Here is a 21137-nt window from a genome sequence, read left to right on the forward strand (position 1 = left end):
TGTACTTCCCAATCTCCTCAAGTCAGGTAAACACAATGGCCACTTCCACATGTGTTCATCTAAAGTTAAACAAAACCTGAAAAACTGTCTCCATTTCCACAAAGAAATGGGTTTTTTAAAAAGATGACTCCAAGATAGGGTATCTCTTAACTCCAACCCACCCATTTTCCTAAAGGCTTTAGGAACTTTACCAGTGTGTTTCCTTCGTGGTGGAGCCATTGAGGCCTGATTGAGAATCAGTTCTTGGAAAAACTTTCTTCTGTCCTCTTCAATAGGCCTTTGAATATACAAGACCTCTTCGTACTGTATTCTAAAGATACATTTAACCTACACACATACACACACACACAAAGACATTAAATATTTAGAGAATTAAAAGCTTACATATTATACCAAATTATAATTTCTTCAACTTCGGTACCATTTTTAAATGTTCATTGAACATTCATGCGCGGTTAAGGTTAACCTAGTCTTAGCCTATGCTGTTGAGAGGTTCAACCTCATGGAATAAACAAGAATGAAAGAATGATCCAGTTGCTCAAGTCATTAATAAATTATACTATAATATAAAAAAGGATAGTTGATTGTAATAGTCAGATGGCAACAATCTCAAAGAGCTGTTGCATAAGAGCTGAAAAGTAATTATCTACAACCTATTTACAATAGAGAGCTGGGAGGATGCTAACAACATTGCCTTATTTTAAGCGGTTTCTGTGTGCTTCCTATCCACTAACTTCCCTTCCTGGGCTCTTTCCCTACTAAGTCTATTCCACTGTATCCTCTGGAATCCTGATTTCATTGCAGAAAAACTATACCTTCGATCTCACCAAAGAATGCTCCACAATGACACCACCTTCCATGCAAAACTCCCAAGCAAAATTAAGCCAGTCACGCTCATATCCCTCAACTCCTTCCAGTTAGTGATTGCCACCTCTCCTTTGTTCACCTGCTCTATAAAGACTTTGACCCCAGATGTCCCCCTTGCAAGATATGCTGTTTAAATCCTCTTTACATCATCCACATTTGTCGATACACTTTATTTAATTCATATGTTTTCCTAGAAGGTCTGTTTCCTACTTCAAGATACTGAACTCCCTGAGAACAGAACTCATCTGTTTTCCTATACCTACCACCATGCCTGGTACCTAGCAATGCTTAATAAGCATATACTGAATGAATAAAGCTTGTCATTTTGTTACCCAGCCCACATCAAATTGGAAACTGCAAATAAAAAAAGGGTAAAGGTCACTAATATGGAAATAAGTACCAACCATGACAGTGTGGAAATACTGGATTAAAATTTAAAACATCAGATTCTAGCCCAAATATAGGTACATATTTCTGGTAAACTTTGGACAGTCCATTCAATTTGTTATGTCTAGCCACTTACTGAATTGCAGACTGTGAAATGAAGAATTACTTAAATATTATTTTAATCTTTGTAACAATGAGGTAGGTACATAGGGAGTCCCTCATTTTACAGATGAAAAAACCTAGGCTTGGAAAGGTTTAAGTAACTGGCTTGAGGTCACAAAGTGAATAAATAGAGAAGACTAGATTATATAAGCTCTAAAGGTCTTTTCTAACTCTAAAATCCTAAGACAGAGAAGAGACAATGAAAAGTAGCCATCAGAATTCAATATGTAGATGGGAAACTATTTACGTCAACCCAAAGCCAAATCCTTAAAGAGTTTACATAAAATTTCACCTTGTGACCTTCCGATATTTTCTTTGAAGACTACCTTTATGTAAAAACCCCTCCAATTCTTTGATCTATATTTTGCTGGCCTTCCCTTGAAAGTTCTGGCAAGCAAATTTACCACTGAACATCCATCACGTGTCAAAGATCATGCCAAACACTGCAGTTAAAAACTTGAAGAAAACAGGCTTACTTCCTGCTGTCAAGTCTCTTCAGTCTCATAAGAAAGCATTATGATACCATGTCAGAAGTGTTATAACAGAGGTAGTGAAACAGAGGAGACCCTGCAAGGGGCATGGGTGAAGAGGCATTAGATAAGATATAGCAGAAAATGCTAACATTAACTGGGTCTTGAAAAATAAACAGAACACAATACCCTAGAAGTACCAGGATTTTGTTTAAGGGCAGTAAAACATTTAATTTCAGTTTTAAATATTCCTCCTTCTGATCATTTTTCAACATTGTGTTGAACCTGGTAAATGTAAAAGCATACCAAGAGCAAGTCTACAATAATCCCCCTGATATCAGCCTTCCTGATAATTACCAACAGCTTGTTTTTCTTTAAATTCACTCCTATCTTCTAACATTCCCAGCCTCAAACTTCATACTGCAACAAGACAAACCTCATATAATTCCCTGAACGAATCATGTTCTCTTTCACACTGGTTCACAACAGTCTTTATAGATGCTATTCACTCTTTCCTAAACTGTTTTTTTTTTAACTCTCCACTCAAGCCAGTGCTTTCTGGGTGATGCTTTCTCTGACTTTCCCAGATAAACTTAGACATACCTTCCACTATCTCTCATTAAACTTTTTTTAAGTTCAATAATTTTTAGTCAGTTAATTCAGCTGTGCAAGCATCGCAGGTCAGTTTTAGAATATTTCCATTACCTCCAAAAAGTTCCCTTGTGCCCATTTGCAGTCCATCCACACTTACACTCCCAGCTGACAACCAATGATTTGGTTTCTGTGTCCAGAAATTTGTCTCTTCTAGAAATTGCGTATCATAGCCTTGGTAGTCTTTTGTGTCTAGTTTCTCTCACTTTTAGCATAATATATTGAGGCTCACCCACACTGGAGAATGTATCAGTAGTTCACTCCACTTATTCCTGAATAACATTTCACTCTATGTATATACACGACATTTTGTTTTGCCAATCACCAATTAATAAATACTTGGGTTATTTCCACCATGATTAACAATACTAGAAGGAACACTGGCGTACAAGTTTTTGTGTGAACGTATGTTTATATTTCTCTGGAGTAGTTACCTAGGAGTGGAAATGCTGAGTCGTATCATAAGTTTATGTCTAACACCTTAAGAACTGCCAACTTTTCCAAAGTGGCTATACCATTTTACAATTCCACCAGCAATACACAAGGATTCAAGTTTCCTACATTCTTGTCAACACTTGGTGTTGTCTGTCTTTGTGATTATAGCTAACCTAGTTGGGTGTGCAGTGGTATCTCATTCCTGAATGACTAATGATATTGAGAATCTTTTCTCATTCTTATTACCCTAAGAATATATATACTCTTTGGTAAAATGCCTATTCAACTCTTTAGCCCATTTTTAAATTGTGGTTTTCTTTTGAAATTTGTGGTAAAACGGTCATTAAAAAATTTGCCATTTTAATATTTTTAAATTGTACAGCCTGTTGCATTAAGTGTATTCACATGGTTGTGCAGTCATCACTACCTATCTACCTTCAAACCTTTTCCATCCTCCCCAACTGAAACTCTACCCATTAAACATTAACTCCCTACACTCTCCCTTTCCCCAGGTCCTGTCAACCACCATTCTACTTTCTATCTCTACGAATCTGACTACTCTAGGAACCCTGTATAAGAGGAATCATACAATATTTGTCCTTTTGTGACTGGCTTATTTCACTTAGTATAATGTCCTAAGGTTTACCCATGCTGTAGTTACTCTTGTTGTAGAATGTGTCAAAATTTCCTTCTTTTTAAAAGCTAAATAGTGTTACACTGTATGTATATGCCACATTATGTTTATCCATTCATCTGCTGATTTCCAGCTTTTGGCTACTGTGAGTAATGCTGCTAAGAACATGGGTATACAAACATCTGTTTGAATCCCTGCTTTCACTTCTTTTGGGTATATACCCAGAAATACAATTGCTGGATCATATCGTAATTTTAATTCTTTAAGAAATCACCACACCAAACCATTTATTTTCAACAGAGGCTGCACAATTTTATATTTCCATCAGCAATGCAGAAGGGATCCAATTCCCTCACATCCTAACCAACACTTGTTATTTTCTGTTTTTATGTCAGTAGCCATCCTATTGGGTATAAAGTGATATCTCATTGTGGCTTTGATTTGTATTTCCATAATGATTAGTGATGTTCAGCATCTTTTCATGTGCTTTATTGCCATTTGAGTATCATCTTTGGAGAAAATCTATTTAAGTACTTTGCCCATTTTTGAACTAGCTGTTTGGGGTTTTCTCTGTTGCTGAGTTGTAGGAGTTCTTTATACGCGCCGGGTATCAACCCCTTATCAGATATATGATTTGCAAATATTTTCTCCCATTCAATGTATTGTCTTTTCAATCTATTAATAGTTTTATTTTTGATGAAGTCCAATTTATCTATTTTTTCTGTTAACCTGTACTTTTGGTGTCTCATCCAAGAAATCACTGCCAAATCCAATGTCATGGAGCTTTTCCCCTATGTTTTTTCCTAAGGGTTTTATAGTTTTAGGATTTTTGTTTTTTTTTAAAAAAAATTACAACACTGTAATCTTTACTTTCATCAGTGTAACTGAGGAGATATTTCATTTATTTATTTTTGGCTGTGCTGGGTCTTCATTGCTGTGCGTGGGTTTTCTCCAGTTGCAGCGAGCGAAGGCTACTCTTTGTTGTGGTGCGCAGGCTTCTCATTGCAGTGGCTTCTCTTGTTGCGGAGCACGGGCTCTAGGCACATGGGCTCCAGTAGCTGTGGCACACGGGCTCTGTAGTTGTGGCTTGTGGGCTTAGTTGTGCCGTGGCATGTGGGATCTTCCCAGATCTGGGCTCAAACCCGTGTCCCCTGCATTGGCAGGCGGATTCTTGTTTTTTTTGTGGTACACGGGCCTCTCACTGTTGTGGCCTCTCCCGTTGCGGAGCACAGGCTTCGGACGCGCAGGCTCAGCAGCCATGGCTCACGGGCCCAGCCACTGCCGGCATGCGGGATCTTCCCAGACCGGGGCACGAACCCGTGTCCCCTGCATCGGCAGGCGGACTCTCAACCACTGCGCCACCAGGGAAGCCCAGCAGGCAGATTCTTAACCACAGCGCCACCAGGGAAGTTCCTATAGTTTTAGGTCTTATGTTTAGCTCTTCAATCCACTTGGAGTTAATTTTTGCATACAGTATAAGAAAAAAGTCGAATTTCATTTCTTTTGTATGTGAACATCCAGTTTTCCAGCACCATTTGTTGAAAGGACCATCTTTTTTCCTGATGAATGGTATTCACACTTATCGAAAATCATTTGACTTAGTCTTATTATTATGCTGAAAGAGTTTTTAATACATTCTGGATATGTTACCAGATATGTGGTTTGATATATTTGAAATATTTTCTCCCAGTCCGTGATTTGTTGGGTTTTTTTTTCATTTTCTTCATGGTGTCTTTTAAAGAATAAAAGATTTTAATTGTGATAAAGTTTACCATATCAATTTTTTTCTTTTATGGATCATGCTTTTATATATTCTACTATTATAGCACTTCTCCTACTGTATTATTTTTTCCAGATCTCCCCTCCCTCTAAACTTTAAATTCTTGGAGAACAGTGGCTATCTGAATTTTCGCCTATTTTATTTCATTCAATGAAGATACCGTACTAGAAATATGTACGTGTATACATGCATCTATGTGTGAGTAGTGTGTGTGTGTGTGTGTGTGTGTATGTGTGTGTGTGTGTAGAAACTGTGTTAGGCAGTTAGACACTGTGAATGGAAGAGTGAAGAAAACAGACACTGTCTTAAATAAATTACATTACATTGCACAGAATAGGCAATACATTTTTGATGAATGAACAATGATCTTAACTTGATGAATACAAAACTCCATTCCCGGTCTTCCCTGGTGGCGCAGTGGTTAAGAGTCCGCCTGCCGATGCAGGGGACACAGGTTCGTGCCCCGGTCCGGGAAGATCCCACATGCCGCAGAGTGGCTAGGCCCGTGAGCCATGGCCACTGAGCCTGCGCGTCCGGAGCCTGTGCTCCGCAACGGGACAGGCCACAACAGTGAGAGGTCCGCGTACCGCAAAACAAAACAAAACAAACAAAAAAACCCCCCGCCATTTCCCTAACCACTCATCAGCCTAATCATCACAATATGCAAAAACTGTCTCTGTAGTTTTAGAGAGTACAGGGCATTATAAGTGCATAGCCTTTGGAATCAGACAAACCTGGGTTCAAATCCTTGCTCTGCCACTAGCTGTAAAACCCTAGGCAAGTTACTTTACCCCTGTTGGCCTCAGTTTCTTCATCTGTCAAATGGGAAAGTAATACTTTTCTCACGGAACAGTTTAAGAACATATGTTAGATAATATATATGATTAACCTACAGTGCCTGGCACATAGATGCATAAATAGCAGTAATTCTTTCATTAGCAAATATTTTTGTTTTACCTCATTTATTAAAATGTTAGAATTGTTAGCCCCCAGTTTTGAAGGTAGTGTCCATGTGACCTCTGTAATGGGCAAAATTAATGGTTTAAAACCTCGAAATCAAAAAACAAAACAAAAAAAACCCCTCAAAATCTCAAAGAGAAAAGGTGTGGAAAATGAGGTCAGAAATGAATCTACAATAGTTTTCATAAATAAAGTTTGCTTTCCTTAAAACAAAACAGGTAAACAATCCATCAAGTAAAAATAAATATTAGTATTTAACATACCTTAAAATAGTAATAATTCATGTTCATTTACTATACCGTTTTTAATTTAAAGAAAAGAAAAACTTGGGAGGATCACCTTCCTCTTAAATTTTAAGAAATCATAAAATTGTTTTACAACCAAAAAGTTAATACTAAGATATTTCTCTTGTATACATTATCATTTATCTGAGTTTTCAATGTCCCTACTTGATGTTTCTACTTAAGTTACTGATTTTTACCTCCCAGGTCCCACCATAAACTGAGAGATACAAAATGACATGAAATACAGAGAAGACAAAATACTGTATGTAATCTTTACTTTCATCAGTGTAGCTGAGGAGATATTTCTTTAAAATTCACTTCTAATATATTGAATTATACCATTCTGAGCCTGCCCATACTTTAATGCCAAAGTACATACCGTGAATCTCTTCAGAAATTTAAGTGCAATTCCAAAGTCTGCTTTCCTTCCTGCAAATATTTCTACTTTTATCTGCTTCCTTGTTTAAAAGTCTCTTTACTATGCTCAACCTTTGATTCTTTTTTCTAATTCTCCTGAAGAGAAATAACTTGCAATTCTCATATACAGCAACTAAAATTCTCCTACTATTCTCAGAAAAGTTCTTCAGGGTCCACAGAAGTAAATTTACTTACACTAGAATTTTGCAAAAAAAAAAAGATGCAGGAGGCTAGGCTGGAGTTACTTAAAGCCTTTGTGATGATTCAACATTTTCTTCTTTCATGCAACAAACATTTACTAAGCAATTCCACTGTGTCAGGAAGTGAAGGGCAGTAAGACAGTCCCCTCCTCTCAAAGAGCTTGTGGTCTAGGTCAGAGAGTCTCAAATATTTTGGTCTCCACACTTTATTAAACTCTTAAAAATTATTCAAGAACCCAAAAGAGCTTCTGCTTATCTGGATTATATCTGTCAATATTTATGTACTAAAAATTAAAACTAAGAACCTTCCAAATTATGTATTCATTTAAAACCTATTACATGTTAACATTAAAAAATATATTCTTTTAATGAACTTAATCTACTAAACAGACACAGAATCACAGACATAGAGAACAGACTTGTGATTACCAAGGGAGAGAGTTGGATTGGGAGTTTGGGATTAGTAGATGCAAACTATTACATATAGAATGTATAGGGCTTCCCTGGTGGCACAGTGATTGAGAGTCCACCTGCCAATGCAGGGGACATGGGTTCGAGCCCTGGTCCGGGAAGATCCCACACGCTGCGGAGCAACTAAGCCCATGCACCACAACTGCTGAGCCTGCGCTCTAGAGCACGCGAGCCACAACTGCTGAGCCCGCATGCCACAACTACTGAAGCCCACACGCCAGGAGCCCGTGCTCTGCAACAGGAGAGGCCACTGCAATGAGAAGCCTGCGCACTGCGGCGAAGAGTGACCCCTGCTTGCCGCAACCAGAGAGGGCCCACGTGCAGCAATGAAGACCCGATGCAGCCAAAAATAAATAAATAAAATAAATTTATTTTTTAAAAAAGAATGTATAAACAACAAGGTCCTACTGTATAGCACAGGGAACTATATTCAATATCCTGTGATAAAGCATAATGGAAAAGAATATGAAAAAGAATGTATATATGTATAACTGAATCACTTTGCTGTACAGCAGAAATTAACACAATACTGTAAATCAACTATACTTCAATAAAATAAATGTAAAACATATATATATTCTTTTGAAAGACATATTTTTCCAAAATATAAAACATTATATATATTAAAAAAATTTAGTGAGAAAAGTGGCACTGTTTTACATTTCTTCAAATCTCTCTTATGTCTGGCTTAATAAAAGACAACTGGGGCTTCCCTGGTGGCGCAGTGGTTAAGAATCCGCCTGCCAGTGCAGGGGACACAGGTTCAAGCCCTGATCAGGGAAGATCCCACATGCAGAGGAGCAACTAAGCCCGGGAGCCACAACTTCTGAAGCTCGCGCGCCTAGAGCCCGTGCTCCTAAGCAAGAGAAGCCACTGCAACGAGAAGCCCGCGCAACCGCAATGTAAAGTAGTCCCCCCAGCACCCCCTCCCTCCAAGGGGCAAAGAAACAAAGACCCGATGCAGCCAAAAATAAATAATAAATTTATAAAAAGAAAAAAAAGACAACTGGATTCTCATTTTCTGCCTCTGCATTCAATCTGTTACAGTAATGTTGCTCTGATTGGTATACATGAAAAAAACCCATATTCAAGAAGATACATAGTTGCAAAATACAAAAAAGACGAATGTGACAAACCTCTGAAAGTCTTGTGGGGCCCACAAGGGTCCTTGGATCACACTTTGATAACAGCTGGTCTAGAACAATGATTTCCAATGTTTTGTTTTGTTTTGTTTTGTTATGAAACACCTCATCAGTAAAAAAATTTGAAAATACTACCTCCAGACTTGACACTTGTGCATATCAAACTCAATAAATGATACTTTAAAAAAAAAAAAAAAAAAAGAACTTCCCTGGTAGCGCAGTGGTTAAGAATCCGCCTGCCAATGCAGGGGACACGGGTTTGAGCCCTGCTCCAGGAAGATTCCACATGCCGCAGAGCAACTAAGCCTGTGCATCACAACTATTGAAGCCCACGCCCCTACAGCCCATGCTCCGCAACAAGAGAAGCCACCGCAATGAGAAGACCGTGCACCGCAAAGAAAAGTAGCCCCCGTTCTCTGCAACTAGAGAAAAGCTGGCACGCAGCAATGAAGACCCAATGCAGCCAAAAATAAATTAATGAATTAATTTAAAAAAATACTCCCTCCAGTATATATACATACTTACTTAAATGTACTATTCTACTAATATTACTATTTCTATTATGAAACATACACACACGTTTTTAAGATAATATGAAAAATAAAAATGAATAGAAGTTCTAATGTTTTTCTCAATATCCCAATGCATTGCCTTACTTTGGGATTAAAAAGGGAGAGCTATACAAAGACACATTTACAAGAGAATTTTAAAAGGGCTCCAAAAGATGAGGTTGTCACTCTGTCCCACAAAAAGAAAACATTTTTGTATCCCTAATATTAGTCCCATGATGACTAATTTTTTTTGTTTGGTGTTGTTTTTAAAAATTGAGTAGAGAACCTTTTCATCTCTGAATGAGTTTATTTTCTGATGAGAACAGCAGCACTTATTACAGAAGATTTAGAAAACAGGTAACAAAAATAACTATAATCTTAAGACCCAGAGATAATTACTATTAACATTTCTATTAATAGTTACATATAGTTTTTTATATATGACTATATACCTAATATATAATTATTTCTATATAAACCCAGATAATGCCATATATATTGATTTAATATCTGCAATTTTTAGCAATACATTCAAACATCTTTTCATGACATTAAATGTCTTCTACATCAATATTTTTAATGGTCTCATTGTATTTCATGGAAGGAATCCACTATAATCAATCCTCTACTCTAGGACATTTAGTTTCCAATTGATGAAGAAAGGCTATGATAAATACTCTTGTACTTTTTGTGTTGCCTGTGCTGTATCTTTGTGTTTGTCCATGAAGAAAGGCTATGATACTTTCTGTGTTGTCTGTGTTGTATCTTTTTTATCTATGAAAAACTACTTACCTATAAATGGTATTGCTGACCTAAAATGAATAGACATATTTAAATCTATTACGATGAACTGTCCTGGAGAGAGTTTATCCAACTTTTTTTTTTGGCCTATTTCATAGGTTAAAATCTGTATCTTACTGTTATTTTAACTTACCATTGTATTTTCTTAAATACACTATAGTAACTGGATATTTCTCTCTTTCTTTTAGAATCACTTAGTTTTTGATACCCACTGTCTACTTCATGTCTTCTTCCATAGATCTGGCACCTTGCTAACCTAGTTACTCAGTCTGCAACTCTCCATGCTTTTCATTCACTTACCAAATATTTATCAGTAGGTGCTAAGTATTATTCACTACGATTTCAGTCTGTGACCTAAACAAAGCAATATACTAATGGCAAAGCTGAAATTAAAATGAAAGCCTTGGGGGCAGAGGAGGCTTTCCTAAGGACAATTAGTATAAAATGTTATGTAATCAGTAGTCTAAGAAAAACCCCATAATCTTCACCCACAAATGTGAATATCCATGATAGCTTTAGTAGCTATTTGCTATAAGAAGGGCAAAGACTACAGAAGACAAAGGGGGGGGGGCTGAAATTTCAGGATTCAATGCTTGTAAATTTTTAATATTTTAGCTATTAATTAAGGTTATTGGTAAACAAATAATGAAAAAAGCCTACTCACCAGTAGGCTTTTTGGATCCACTAAAAATTATAACAACATAGCAACATTGAAAATATATAGATGCAATGTTAGTTTTTTAAAAAACTAAACAATAAAATCACATATGCAAATAGACAACAAGAATAGGCAAAATTAAAATTGCTGTGTATCAAGACAGGTTCAGTAAGACTTTTATTTACAAATTTTTCAAACAATATAAGGAAACTTCAGGTAAGTATATATTCCTAACTAGAGCCCTTAATTATCCCAATTTTCTTTATTTTTTATAAAATTATAATAAAACTAGTTGACAGTGAGGATCTAATTTTTTAAAGTGGCTCCTAGGTTATGTCCAGGTTCAGTCCACTCTCCTAAATCAATTTCGAGTGCATTCTTACTTTATAATACTAATATAATACCAAACATATTATAGCTCTGTAGCTTCCAAAATAAACTCACATATATAGTCTCACACCAACAAGCCTGTCTGTTATTATCCACGTTTTATAGGTGAGGAAACTGAAGCTACTCTAGGTTCAAATATTTACCCAAAATCAAAAGACAAGTAAGTCAATACCAAGGTTTTTCTGACTCTTACTACATACATCTTTCCACTAAACTTTATTGCTCCCTGTGATAAAAAATATTTTGAATGGTCTCCAAATAATATCAGATTCTGAATAGCAAAAAATGAACTAGTCTACATTTAATATAATTTTCTTAACAAGAGTAGTAAGTTGTACAAATCCAGTTTAGCAATAAGATAGATAATAAGAGCTAAAACAACAAAAGAACTTGGTAAAAAAAAAATCTGAATCATAAAATTCTACGTAATCAAGATTTATATTATAGCATTTGAAACATGTAAATTTTTTATAAGAACTGTGTTGCCTGGGCAAAATATTTCTAAGCATTTTGAAAGGAGATTATTTCAAAGCCTAGTAAGCTCAGAATGTTAAAATAATTTCTTAAAAATCAATTTCATTCACATGAGTTGATCTACTAATTTTTTCATTCACATGAGTGATCTACTAATTTTTTTCTGAAACTGTGATTTTTATCTTTACTATTGAGTTGGATTTGAATTCAAACGCTAAATATCAGATTTGAAAAATATGCACAGTCATAATAATCTTCAGCTTAACGTGATGAAAGGTCGAATCTCACCAAATAATCTAACAGATGATAAGAATGAGAAGGATAATTATAATGGCATTGATGATGATACAGCTAAGATCTTCTTAGTAGGTACTATATATGTCGAGGTCTGGTCTAAGCATGAATTATCTCAAAATTCACAACAACACTGAGAAATATATCAAAATACATACCAAAAAAAAGAAACTGAAACTTAAAATGTTAACTAACTTAACTCACATGGCTAATAAATGGTACAACCAAGGCATGAACCTTGACAGTACTGATTTTATAGTAACTAAAATGTGCCAAATTTACATCAACTATTTTAAAACCATATAATAAGAAAAGATAAATATTTAATGAATTCTTACCTCTTCAGGCAGTTCACTGTACATGGTTTCAGAGGTAGACAATAAAAATATGGGTGAAAATGACGGTATATCTTGTAGCAAAGTCAGAAAAGTTGCTCTCACAGTTTCACTGACAGCTTCCCACCAATCACCAATGTGAGGCATGTAAACAATACTAGGTACTGTTCTTCGAGCTTCACGAAAAATCTAATTAAGGAAAGAACTGGCATCAAAAATTCAAATAGATATTATTCTAAAGTCTATACAGTAACCCCCAAATACACTAAATGTGTCAGGCCTGTTACTATAATTACTTTCAGCCCCAGTATTTAAGCTGTTCAAGATATGCAAAAGCCATACATACAGCTTCTATCTACCCTTACCCCACCTAAGAAAAGGAGTATTTTTTTGTTATTTTATTATTCCTATTCAGTATATACTAATAGTATAAAGGCATCAAATTGTTCCACTTATCTATCATATAAATAAAGCAAAATACCACTATAAAATATGCTGCAAATAAAGAGATAAGCATGTACCTATATGTCACCCACTTAAGAGTGATTATCAGGAAGCACAAAGAAGAAAAAGAGACATAGCTTACATGTTCGTGCACATTGGCTAAAATCACTCAACATATGAATTAAATAAATATTTTAACCAAGATGTACCACCCTAGAGCTTAAAATTAATGAACTACCTGCTGAACCACTTGTTTACCTCCCATTATCTTAATTCAATCTTCTATAAAATAGTCACAAAATACCCTTAATGTCTAAAGAACAATAAATACATTAGCTAAAAGCTATGAGATACTCCCACTTCAGAAAATAGAAAATAAAGTTCCCTCAGGTGTTAAAAAGAGTCTTAACCATAGCTTCAGTCACAATCTGCCAACACATGCCAATAAAGACCAGGTTGGCTATTAATAAGTTGTCAAACAGAACTACTGACCTTTACAGAAGAGTCAACAACAGCTCAACAGCCCATCAACAAATTCTCACAGATTATTATGACATCTCTTAAATACTTTTAACGAGCGTAAGAATAAGTTAAAAATGACTATCTTTCTTCAATTTAATTTGAGAACTCTACTTCCAAAATTCTCTACTATTTTCTCTTAAACATTTCAATTAACCTATATAATGTACAAGATACAGAAATAAGAATCAAATAATTTAAATGATTAGGATTATCAGAAACATTCCTAAAATTCAAAAGGATTGTTTTTCTTTAAAGAGTAAGCCTACCACTTGCATGAATTTTTTAAATACTATATTTTATATAGCTTTAAATCTCCTGTGTAAAATAAAATGTACTGCCAATTTAATAATAAGCCAGATGAAAGATACTCAAATAAAATTTTCCCCCAAATCGGAAATGTAGATGTTATGATCACTCACATCAAAAGTAACATTTGCTCCTTCCCTTCCTTTAATATTTGCATATCCACCAATCCAGAACAGTTGTACAGTACAACTCCTTCAGGACTCTCAAATTTTGACCTTTTCTGCAAACACGCACCCTCTTATCCTGGATCTTGAAAATCCAAGGATTACTGTTTTCCAAAGTTCATGTAGAAGATTCATAAGAGAAAAACAAGCATAAATATTGGCAAAAGGAAGGAACCACACAGGAGCACAAAGGCAAGAGAGGCATTTGATTCCAAAAAAAAAAAAAAGTTTTTATTACATGCCACCCAAATCAGGCATGGTATGTGGAAGACACTGACCAACACCTGTTGCTGATAAAACTAGGGAAAGTCAGCAGGGAGAGAAAGGTGATTATATGAAAAAGAGTAACAAACTACACAGCTTACTGAGAAACCTCACAAAACTACCTACCCTAATTCAGCCATGCAAGTTACCACATGCCCAGGGAGAGATGAGACAACATGCCTTTTTTAAAAAATGAAATACTGCCTTGCAGTCTAGTATTTGTAGGTTAGGTTTTCTATACGTGTTGAGAACATCTAGCTGCTAGCAAATATCACAGTATGGGCAAAGCAACAGAAGGTTAAGTGATAATAAATAAAAAACTTTACAGAGCCAGAAGTTAAACAATGCAATACTGTAGGTGTTTTAAACTTATCTGCAAGGCTGAACTAGATACATAAGGGGTTTTTTTCTATTTCTTTCCTTTTCTCATCCAAACCTCTCAAAATTAGCAAACTGAACATGATAATGATACTCTAGTAACCTTTTTATTTTCAAAGACTTTAGGAAAGTATCTTTATAAGTAAACCTTTTGAAATTATATTTGAAAACCTAGAGGGGGAAAAAAAATCAGGAAAAAAGTCTAAGACAAATATAGAAAAATAAAAAGGCTCTGCCTTTCTGGTCCATGAATATATAATTACATGGACTGAGAATTAATCTAACTATATGCAATACCAATAGCCAGGGAATATTTTCAAAATTTTCTCTGAAGCCTTTAAAGGAAAAACATCCTTAATTTCCAGAAAAATTTAAAAATACTACTAAAACAAGTTTCCTTTTTTAATTCCTTACCCCATGTTATCTCAGAATATTAAAATAAACTTTCATATTTTCTTTAAATAGCCAAGCCGTCCTAATTCTCCTGTTTTTGAAATGAAATTTCAAAAAAGAATAGAGTCTGAGAATAGTATTTAAAAATTCAGAAAAAAGTTTAAACCTATTGTGATTTTTCTATAATGTAAAATCGGCTCCTCAGCAGTTTGCTGGTAATTTTTGAAGTTATGGAATAAGTTACACTCTGTGAAATCAATTAACCAGATATCTTATAGTAGAAAAATAAAGCCTAGTTTTAGTGAAGCGGCAACTGTCTTGGGAACAAGTGATGCCATTTGATAACTAGAAAAATACTCACCTACAGGGTGTCTTGGATTGGTGGATGTGCAAGGTGTAGTAGAAAACAGAAAAACTGTTATAGAGAAAAAAAGACAGTAGGCCAAATTACTGAACCAACCGTTTCAAAATACCTCTGACATGACCAGCACTCTTGCACAAATAAAATGAACGTACACCAGTGTATGTGAATGTTCATTTTGATTCTTTAAACAATATATTTCTGGCCTCTTCTTGTCCCAGACATCATAGTCCCTTATACAACTTTTTTTAAGTTTCTTTATTTAAAAAATATCAAAAACTACTTTCTCTGAATATTAATGATATGAAAGGCAAAAATCAGGCCACTGAAATTAGAAGTATCCATGCAAGGAGGCACTAACAATATAAACTGCACCTATATTTATAAGGGTCCTTACCTCAAAAGCTAAATTTCAAATCAGTACGTTAGATGCCAAATTAAAATGTTCAGTGTGTGAAAATTCACCGTATCTTTAAAAAATGAAGAATATACAGCCTATAACAAGCCATTTTCATTAAAAACTGAAAACTGGAATAATTTTAAATACAGAGGTACATGAAGCAGAAACCTCCAAGCCAGTACAGCTTTCACTTTCCTAAAAGGGGCTATATGAGAAAAACAACTTTTTGTCATCAATGAATTTCCAGAATTTGTCTTGGTCATGTTACAGTACTAAAATTATAAAACACAGGTAAAAGAAAAATCTTGGGGGCTAAATTTGTCCTCAATTTTTATAAAAACTAAAAAGCACTATTTAAATAAGTTTAATTCCTTAAACCATGCTATCAAAACTGTTAAAATAAATAATATGTCTCCATTACTGATAACTTTATTATATTTGTCACTTACTCCATTTATGTTCTATTGACCTAAGATTTACTGAGCATCTCTGTGAAAAGAAGGCACTGTCTGGGATCTGAAGATTCAGGATTCAAGAAATAAAAAGCTCAATTTCTTTACAAGCATATAAAATCAGCCTGTTATAAAACACAACTATACTAGAGTTTCTGAACAATGGATTTAATACAAATCAACATTTCTTGAAAATTAAAAACACCCAAAATCCTTTTCTGATATTTTCGTTGCTAAAAACATCAATAATTTCAGTAAATGTGATACAATTTGGGCCAGGATAATTTAATTTGTTTACAATTCAAAAAAAAATGTGCTATGGTAAAACACAGATGTGTACCCACATGCACAAACACAAGAGTATCCAAAGTATACACAGACTGTTATGGAGAAACCCAGAAATCCTTTTTCATAAGCAAGAGCATCCAAAGTATACACATAGGTAAGTATATTAATTCCTTAATGCCACATAACCAAAACAGATTTCCCCTGAGAATTTCCAGATACAATTTCTTTCTAGGGAACAAAAAATACTAAAATTTTCACCCCCAAAAATACCTTACTGACCATGTGAAATTACTCATAACACCATATAGTACCCAAACTCCAAAGCTTTGAACAGACCATATTTAAATTTATCAATTCGATCATAACTCTGTATTAATGAAAAAGATTAACTATAACACACTCATCAATCCCTTTTTTCCTAAATCAGCAGTGGAAATAATACAAGAGGGAAAAAAATACATATGAAAATGTCAGTAAGGGGACTCATAGTTGTTGCTTTTTTTTTTTTTTTAAGAGTTTTAATACAGTAAGTCTTTTACTACAGATACTAACATCTCTGACTTTGTTGTAGGGTTCAATAATTACTTGTGAACTTACTGGGACAACCATAAATCTTCCAGGCTACATCAGTTTCCATTCTCCTTCCAGAGCATTTGGAAGACTATGAAATGCTCAGTAACATACATACACACATGCGCACACACAGAGTTACTTTATGAACTCTGGCAATTGTTTCAGTTATAAATGTCGAACTACTGTCCAGTGATCAGCTAAAGTACTATATTTCAAAGTGTGGTTTACTGAAAACCTAGAATAGTTACAACTGGGATGCATGTTTGAAGTGCAGATTTCTGGGCTTATCCCAAATTTCATGAATCAGAATCTCTGGGTGTGGTGCCAGGGAATCAGAAATTTTAATAAGCACCCCCAGGAGATTCTCATGCTCATTAAATTTTAAGAAACAATGAGGGACTTCCCTGGTGGTCCAGTGGCTAAGACTCCGCGCTCCCAATGCAGGGGGCCTGCGTTCAACCCCTGGTCAGGGAACTAGATCCCACATGCTGCAACTTAGAGTTCGCATGCCACAACTAAAAGATCCCACACACATCAACAAAGATCCTGCATGCCACAACTAAAGACCCGGCGCAGTCAAATAACTAAATAAAGATTTTAAAAAAAAAGAAAGTAAGAAAGAAACAATGAGAAAACCCTACAGCAGTCACTAACTCCTCTACCATTTTTCATGCAACTGATAATATTACTCAATAGCTGGGGCATTCAGAAGAAGAAACAGTTCTTTGTCATATATCTGCTTGTGTGTGGATGTTTTAAAGAATGGCATAGAATTAAACACGGTCCCCATGGCATAAAGAAATATGAAGTAGGGCCCTTCCCCCCTTTTCATCTTATCACACACATAAATACAGATCTTTAAAGGTGATTTAAGACTTCTTTCCTTTAAAACTACCTTTCGTGTTCATGTTACACTATTAAATAACCCAACTTAATTTATATCACATATCTTAGAGGCAGGGGAAAAGAAAATCACAGAAGAATAACTTGCCACAGACCAAACCCTTATATTCCACATCTATTTAGAGAGGATTCTACCTATAGAAGGATTAGCTACAAAGAGAAGTAAAGCAAAAGGGAAGAAAAGAAAGGGAATACAGAACAGAAGGATAGAAAGAAGGGTTTTTTTTTTATCTTTCCAGCATTTCAGCACCTGACTTATGTGCTCTCCTCCCTAGGACTTTTATACCTAGTTATACCCAGGCTTACCAATCTCTACAAATTAAGAAAAAATTCCTCAGTTTCATTATATAATAGCCTCTTTTTGAAGAATTTTCCAGAAAAGACAGTATTATGTTATAATAAATAATTTTTAATATGCACTTAAAATACAAACAATCAGGGATTAACCGTGACAGTTTACATGGTCTCTGGTCAGTGTTCAGAGAAAGTCTGAGCTTCAGCTTCCATGACTACAAAATTCTGTCTCAGTGCCTTGTTAGATTAGACATCCAGGTGGTGGTCACTTAAGAATAAGCCCTACTTCCAACCCAGAAGCTCACAGGTGGAAGCAGAGAAGATGAGATGTCTTGACATACTAGATGCAATGTAACACAACCAAAACAATAAATGGAGGGTTTTTGTTGCTTCCCACCACCAAGCGACACTTCTCTCCAACCTCCTCACCAACATAACAGAAAAGTAGTAAAAGCCAAGATATGTGAAAGAGACCAAAGAACATGCAGTCAGAATTCAAATTTAGCCCAATGATGCCAAGTAGGATTCAGAGAAAAAAAAAATCCCAGGATTCCAATAAGATCAACATAGTTTACTACAGTGCTTCATATTTCCTTACCTAACATTAAGCCAGTATTGTGTTTGTGAATATACACACACATTAGCCATAAGGAACAACTATAGACAGAATGTTCCTCTTTCAAAGTGATTTTATCTTTCAGTTTGTTTGATACTGTCAAGTATACATGTAAAAGGAAACAAAAAATTCTAAACCATAGAGCAGAGTATAAACTAAAATCACAAAGTTTATCCATTCCCCAAATCCTCCAAATTCCTTCCCCCAAGCCAAAACAAAGATTATTAACAGTTTTTGGGGAGTATTCTTGGATAATATTTCTACTTATATATAAACATGAACATATATTTTTAAGTTTTTTTTTTACATGAAGATCATACTTAGATTTACAACTTGCTTTTTCACTAGTATCTCCTTCACCTTTCCATATCAGCCTACATAAATCTACCTCATTCTTGTTAATGACTTCCTAGTATTCCTTTGTTACTATATTTTAGCCAGTCCACCATAAAATGGACATTTAGTTTGTTTCTTTTCGTCTTATTTTGTTTGGTAATTCTACACACAATGTTTTGATGAATAACCTTGTACATTCAGCAGTGAATACTTATAGCTAATATATCTTTAGGAAATTTTTTTTGTTTTTTGAACAACAAGCGTTTTTTTTTTTTTACATCTTTATTGGAGTATAATTGCTTTACAATGGTGTGTTAGTTTCTGCTGTATAACAAAGTGAATCAGTTATACATATACATATGTTCCCATATGTCTTCCCTCTTGCGTCTCCATCCCTCCCACCCTCCCTATCCCACCCCTCTAGGTGGTCACAAAGCACCGAGCTGATCTCCCTGTGCTATGCGGCTGCTTCCCACTAGCCATCTATTTTACGTTTGGTAGTGTATATATGTCCATGCCACTCTCTCACTTTGTCACAGCTTACCCTTCCCCCTCCCCATATCCTCAAGTCCATTCTCTAGTAGGTCTGTGTCTTTGTTCCTGTCTTACCCCTAGGTTCTTCATGACATTTTTTTTCCCTTAGGAAATGTTTTTTAATGTAAAATTCCTGGGTCAAAAGATACTTGAAAGTTTAAAAGATAGTTCCAAACTACACTCCAAAATCAATAAATAAATTTACATTTCCACTAACCAAGTATGAGCACCCATATCTCCAATATTAGGTTTATCAAGCTTTTCATTTTTACAAGCCTGATAGTTGTTTTAAAATAGCATCTTCCTGCTTTAATATGCTTCTCTTTTTTTTTCACTTATAAGTAAGGTAAAGAATCTTTTCAAATTTTTATTGGTTGCTTTTGCTACTTTTTTCTCCCTATAAATGTCATGCTCCTATTTTGCCAATTCTTTTATTAGGTTGTTATTCTTTTTTCTTCCTGATTTTAATATTTCTTTGTATAGTAAGGAACTTGTCCTTGACATGTGTTGCAAATACAAATTTTTACCAGGTTATGTCTATTAATCTTACTTAAAGAAAGTTTCTTGTCATGTGTAATTTAAAATTTTATAAAGTCGAATTTGTTCTTATCTTTATGTTTCCTGGCTTCCGTTCATTGCCTTGAAATTAAATACTTTCTCATGTCCAAGATAATATACTGACCTTGTGAATTATCCTAACACTTTTATAGTTCCACTGACAATCTAGAATTTATTTTGGGGCTAAAGAAAAAGGTAGGAAATCCAGTTTTGTTTTTTCTTATTCCCTTCATAGAGCCAGCCAGTTTTCTAAGACTATTTATTAAATAATCCATCTATTACATGATATCAAATGTCATCATCATCATCATATACTCAACATCATCAGATACTAAATTCTATTTCTACACAGGCCTAAGCATGATTTCTCACTTTTGTTCTATTGTTTTGTCTATCCCTGCATGGGTACAAATACTTTATTACCACAGGTCTATTACATGTGTAAACATCTGGTAGGGAATCCTCATTACACTTTTTTCTCTAGAATTCTCCTTGCTATGCTCTTATTTATTTTCTAGAGGAAACAAAGAGCCTTTTTTTAACATCTCCTCTTAAATTTGGAGGGATTATAATTATAATTGCACTTAATTTATAGATTAATTTAGAAAAGAACTCATAGCTATCCAATGTTGAGTCTTACCAGCCATTAGTTGTGAAAGGAGCTGCAGCAGTAGTGATAAACATGATGATAGCTGTCATTGTTGAGTACTGTATGCCAAGACTATTGGATGAGCTTGTTTTAATAATCACAGTAATCTTATGTGGTATCATTATCTTCATTTCATAGACGAGAAAATTAAGGCTCAAACAGGTTAAGCAACTTGTCCAAGGCCACGACCAATACACAAGTAGCTGAGATTTTAATCTGTGCAATATGACTTGAGTCTACACTCTGAATTACAGTAATTAAAAACAAGGTGTGGGGGCTTCCCTGGTGGCTCAGTGGTTGAGAGTCTGCCTGCCGATGCAGGGGACACGGGTTCGTGCC

At 35.1% G+C, this 21137-nt stretch overlaps 1 protein-coding gene across 3 annotated transcripts in view; it reads right to left on the reverse strand.

The window, feature by feature from the left end:
* The window catches only part of ATAD2B (ATPase family AAA domain containing 2B), a 149151-nt gene that overhangs the window by 45688 nt on the left and 82326 nt on the right, over positions 1-21137 (reverse strand). For all 3 annotated transcript variants that reach the window (XM_082852156.1, XM_082852155.1, XM_082852157.1), the window contains 2 exons: positions 12367-12552; positions 192-327 (listed from right to left, as the gene is read on the reverse strand). In XM_082852156.1, coding sequence (XP_082708282.1) covers positions 192-327; positions 12367-12552 — 322 coding nt within the window. The remainder of the gene's footprint in view (positions 1-191; positions 328-12366; positions 12553-21137) is intronic.

The sequence above is a fragment of the Leucopleurus acutus genome (assembly GCF_964270905.1).
Source record: "Leucopleurus acutus genome assembly, chromosome: 12".
Lineage (NCBI taxonomy): Eukaryota > Metazoa > Chordata > Mammalia > Artiodactyla > Delphinidae > Leucopleurus > Leucopleurus acutus.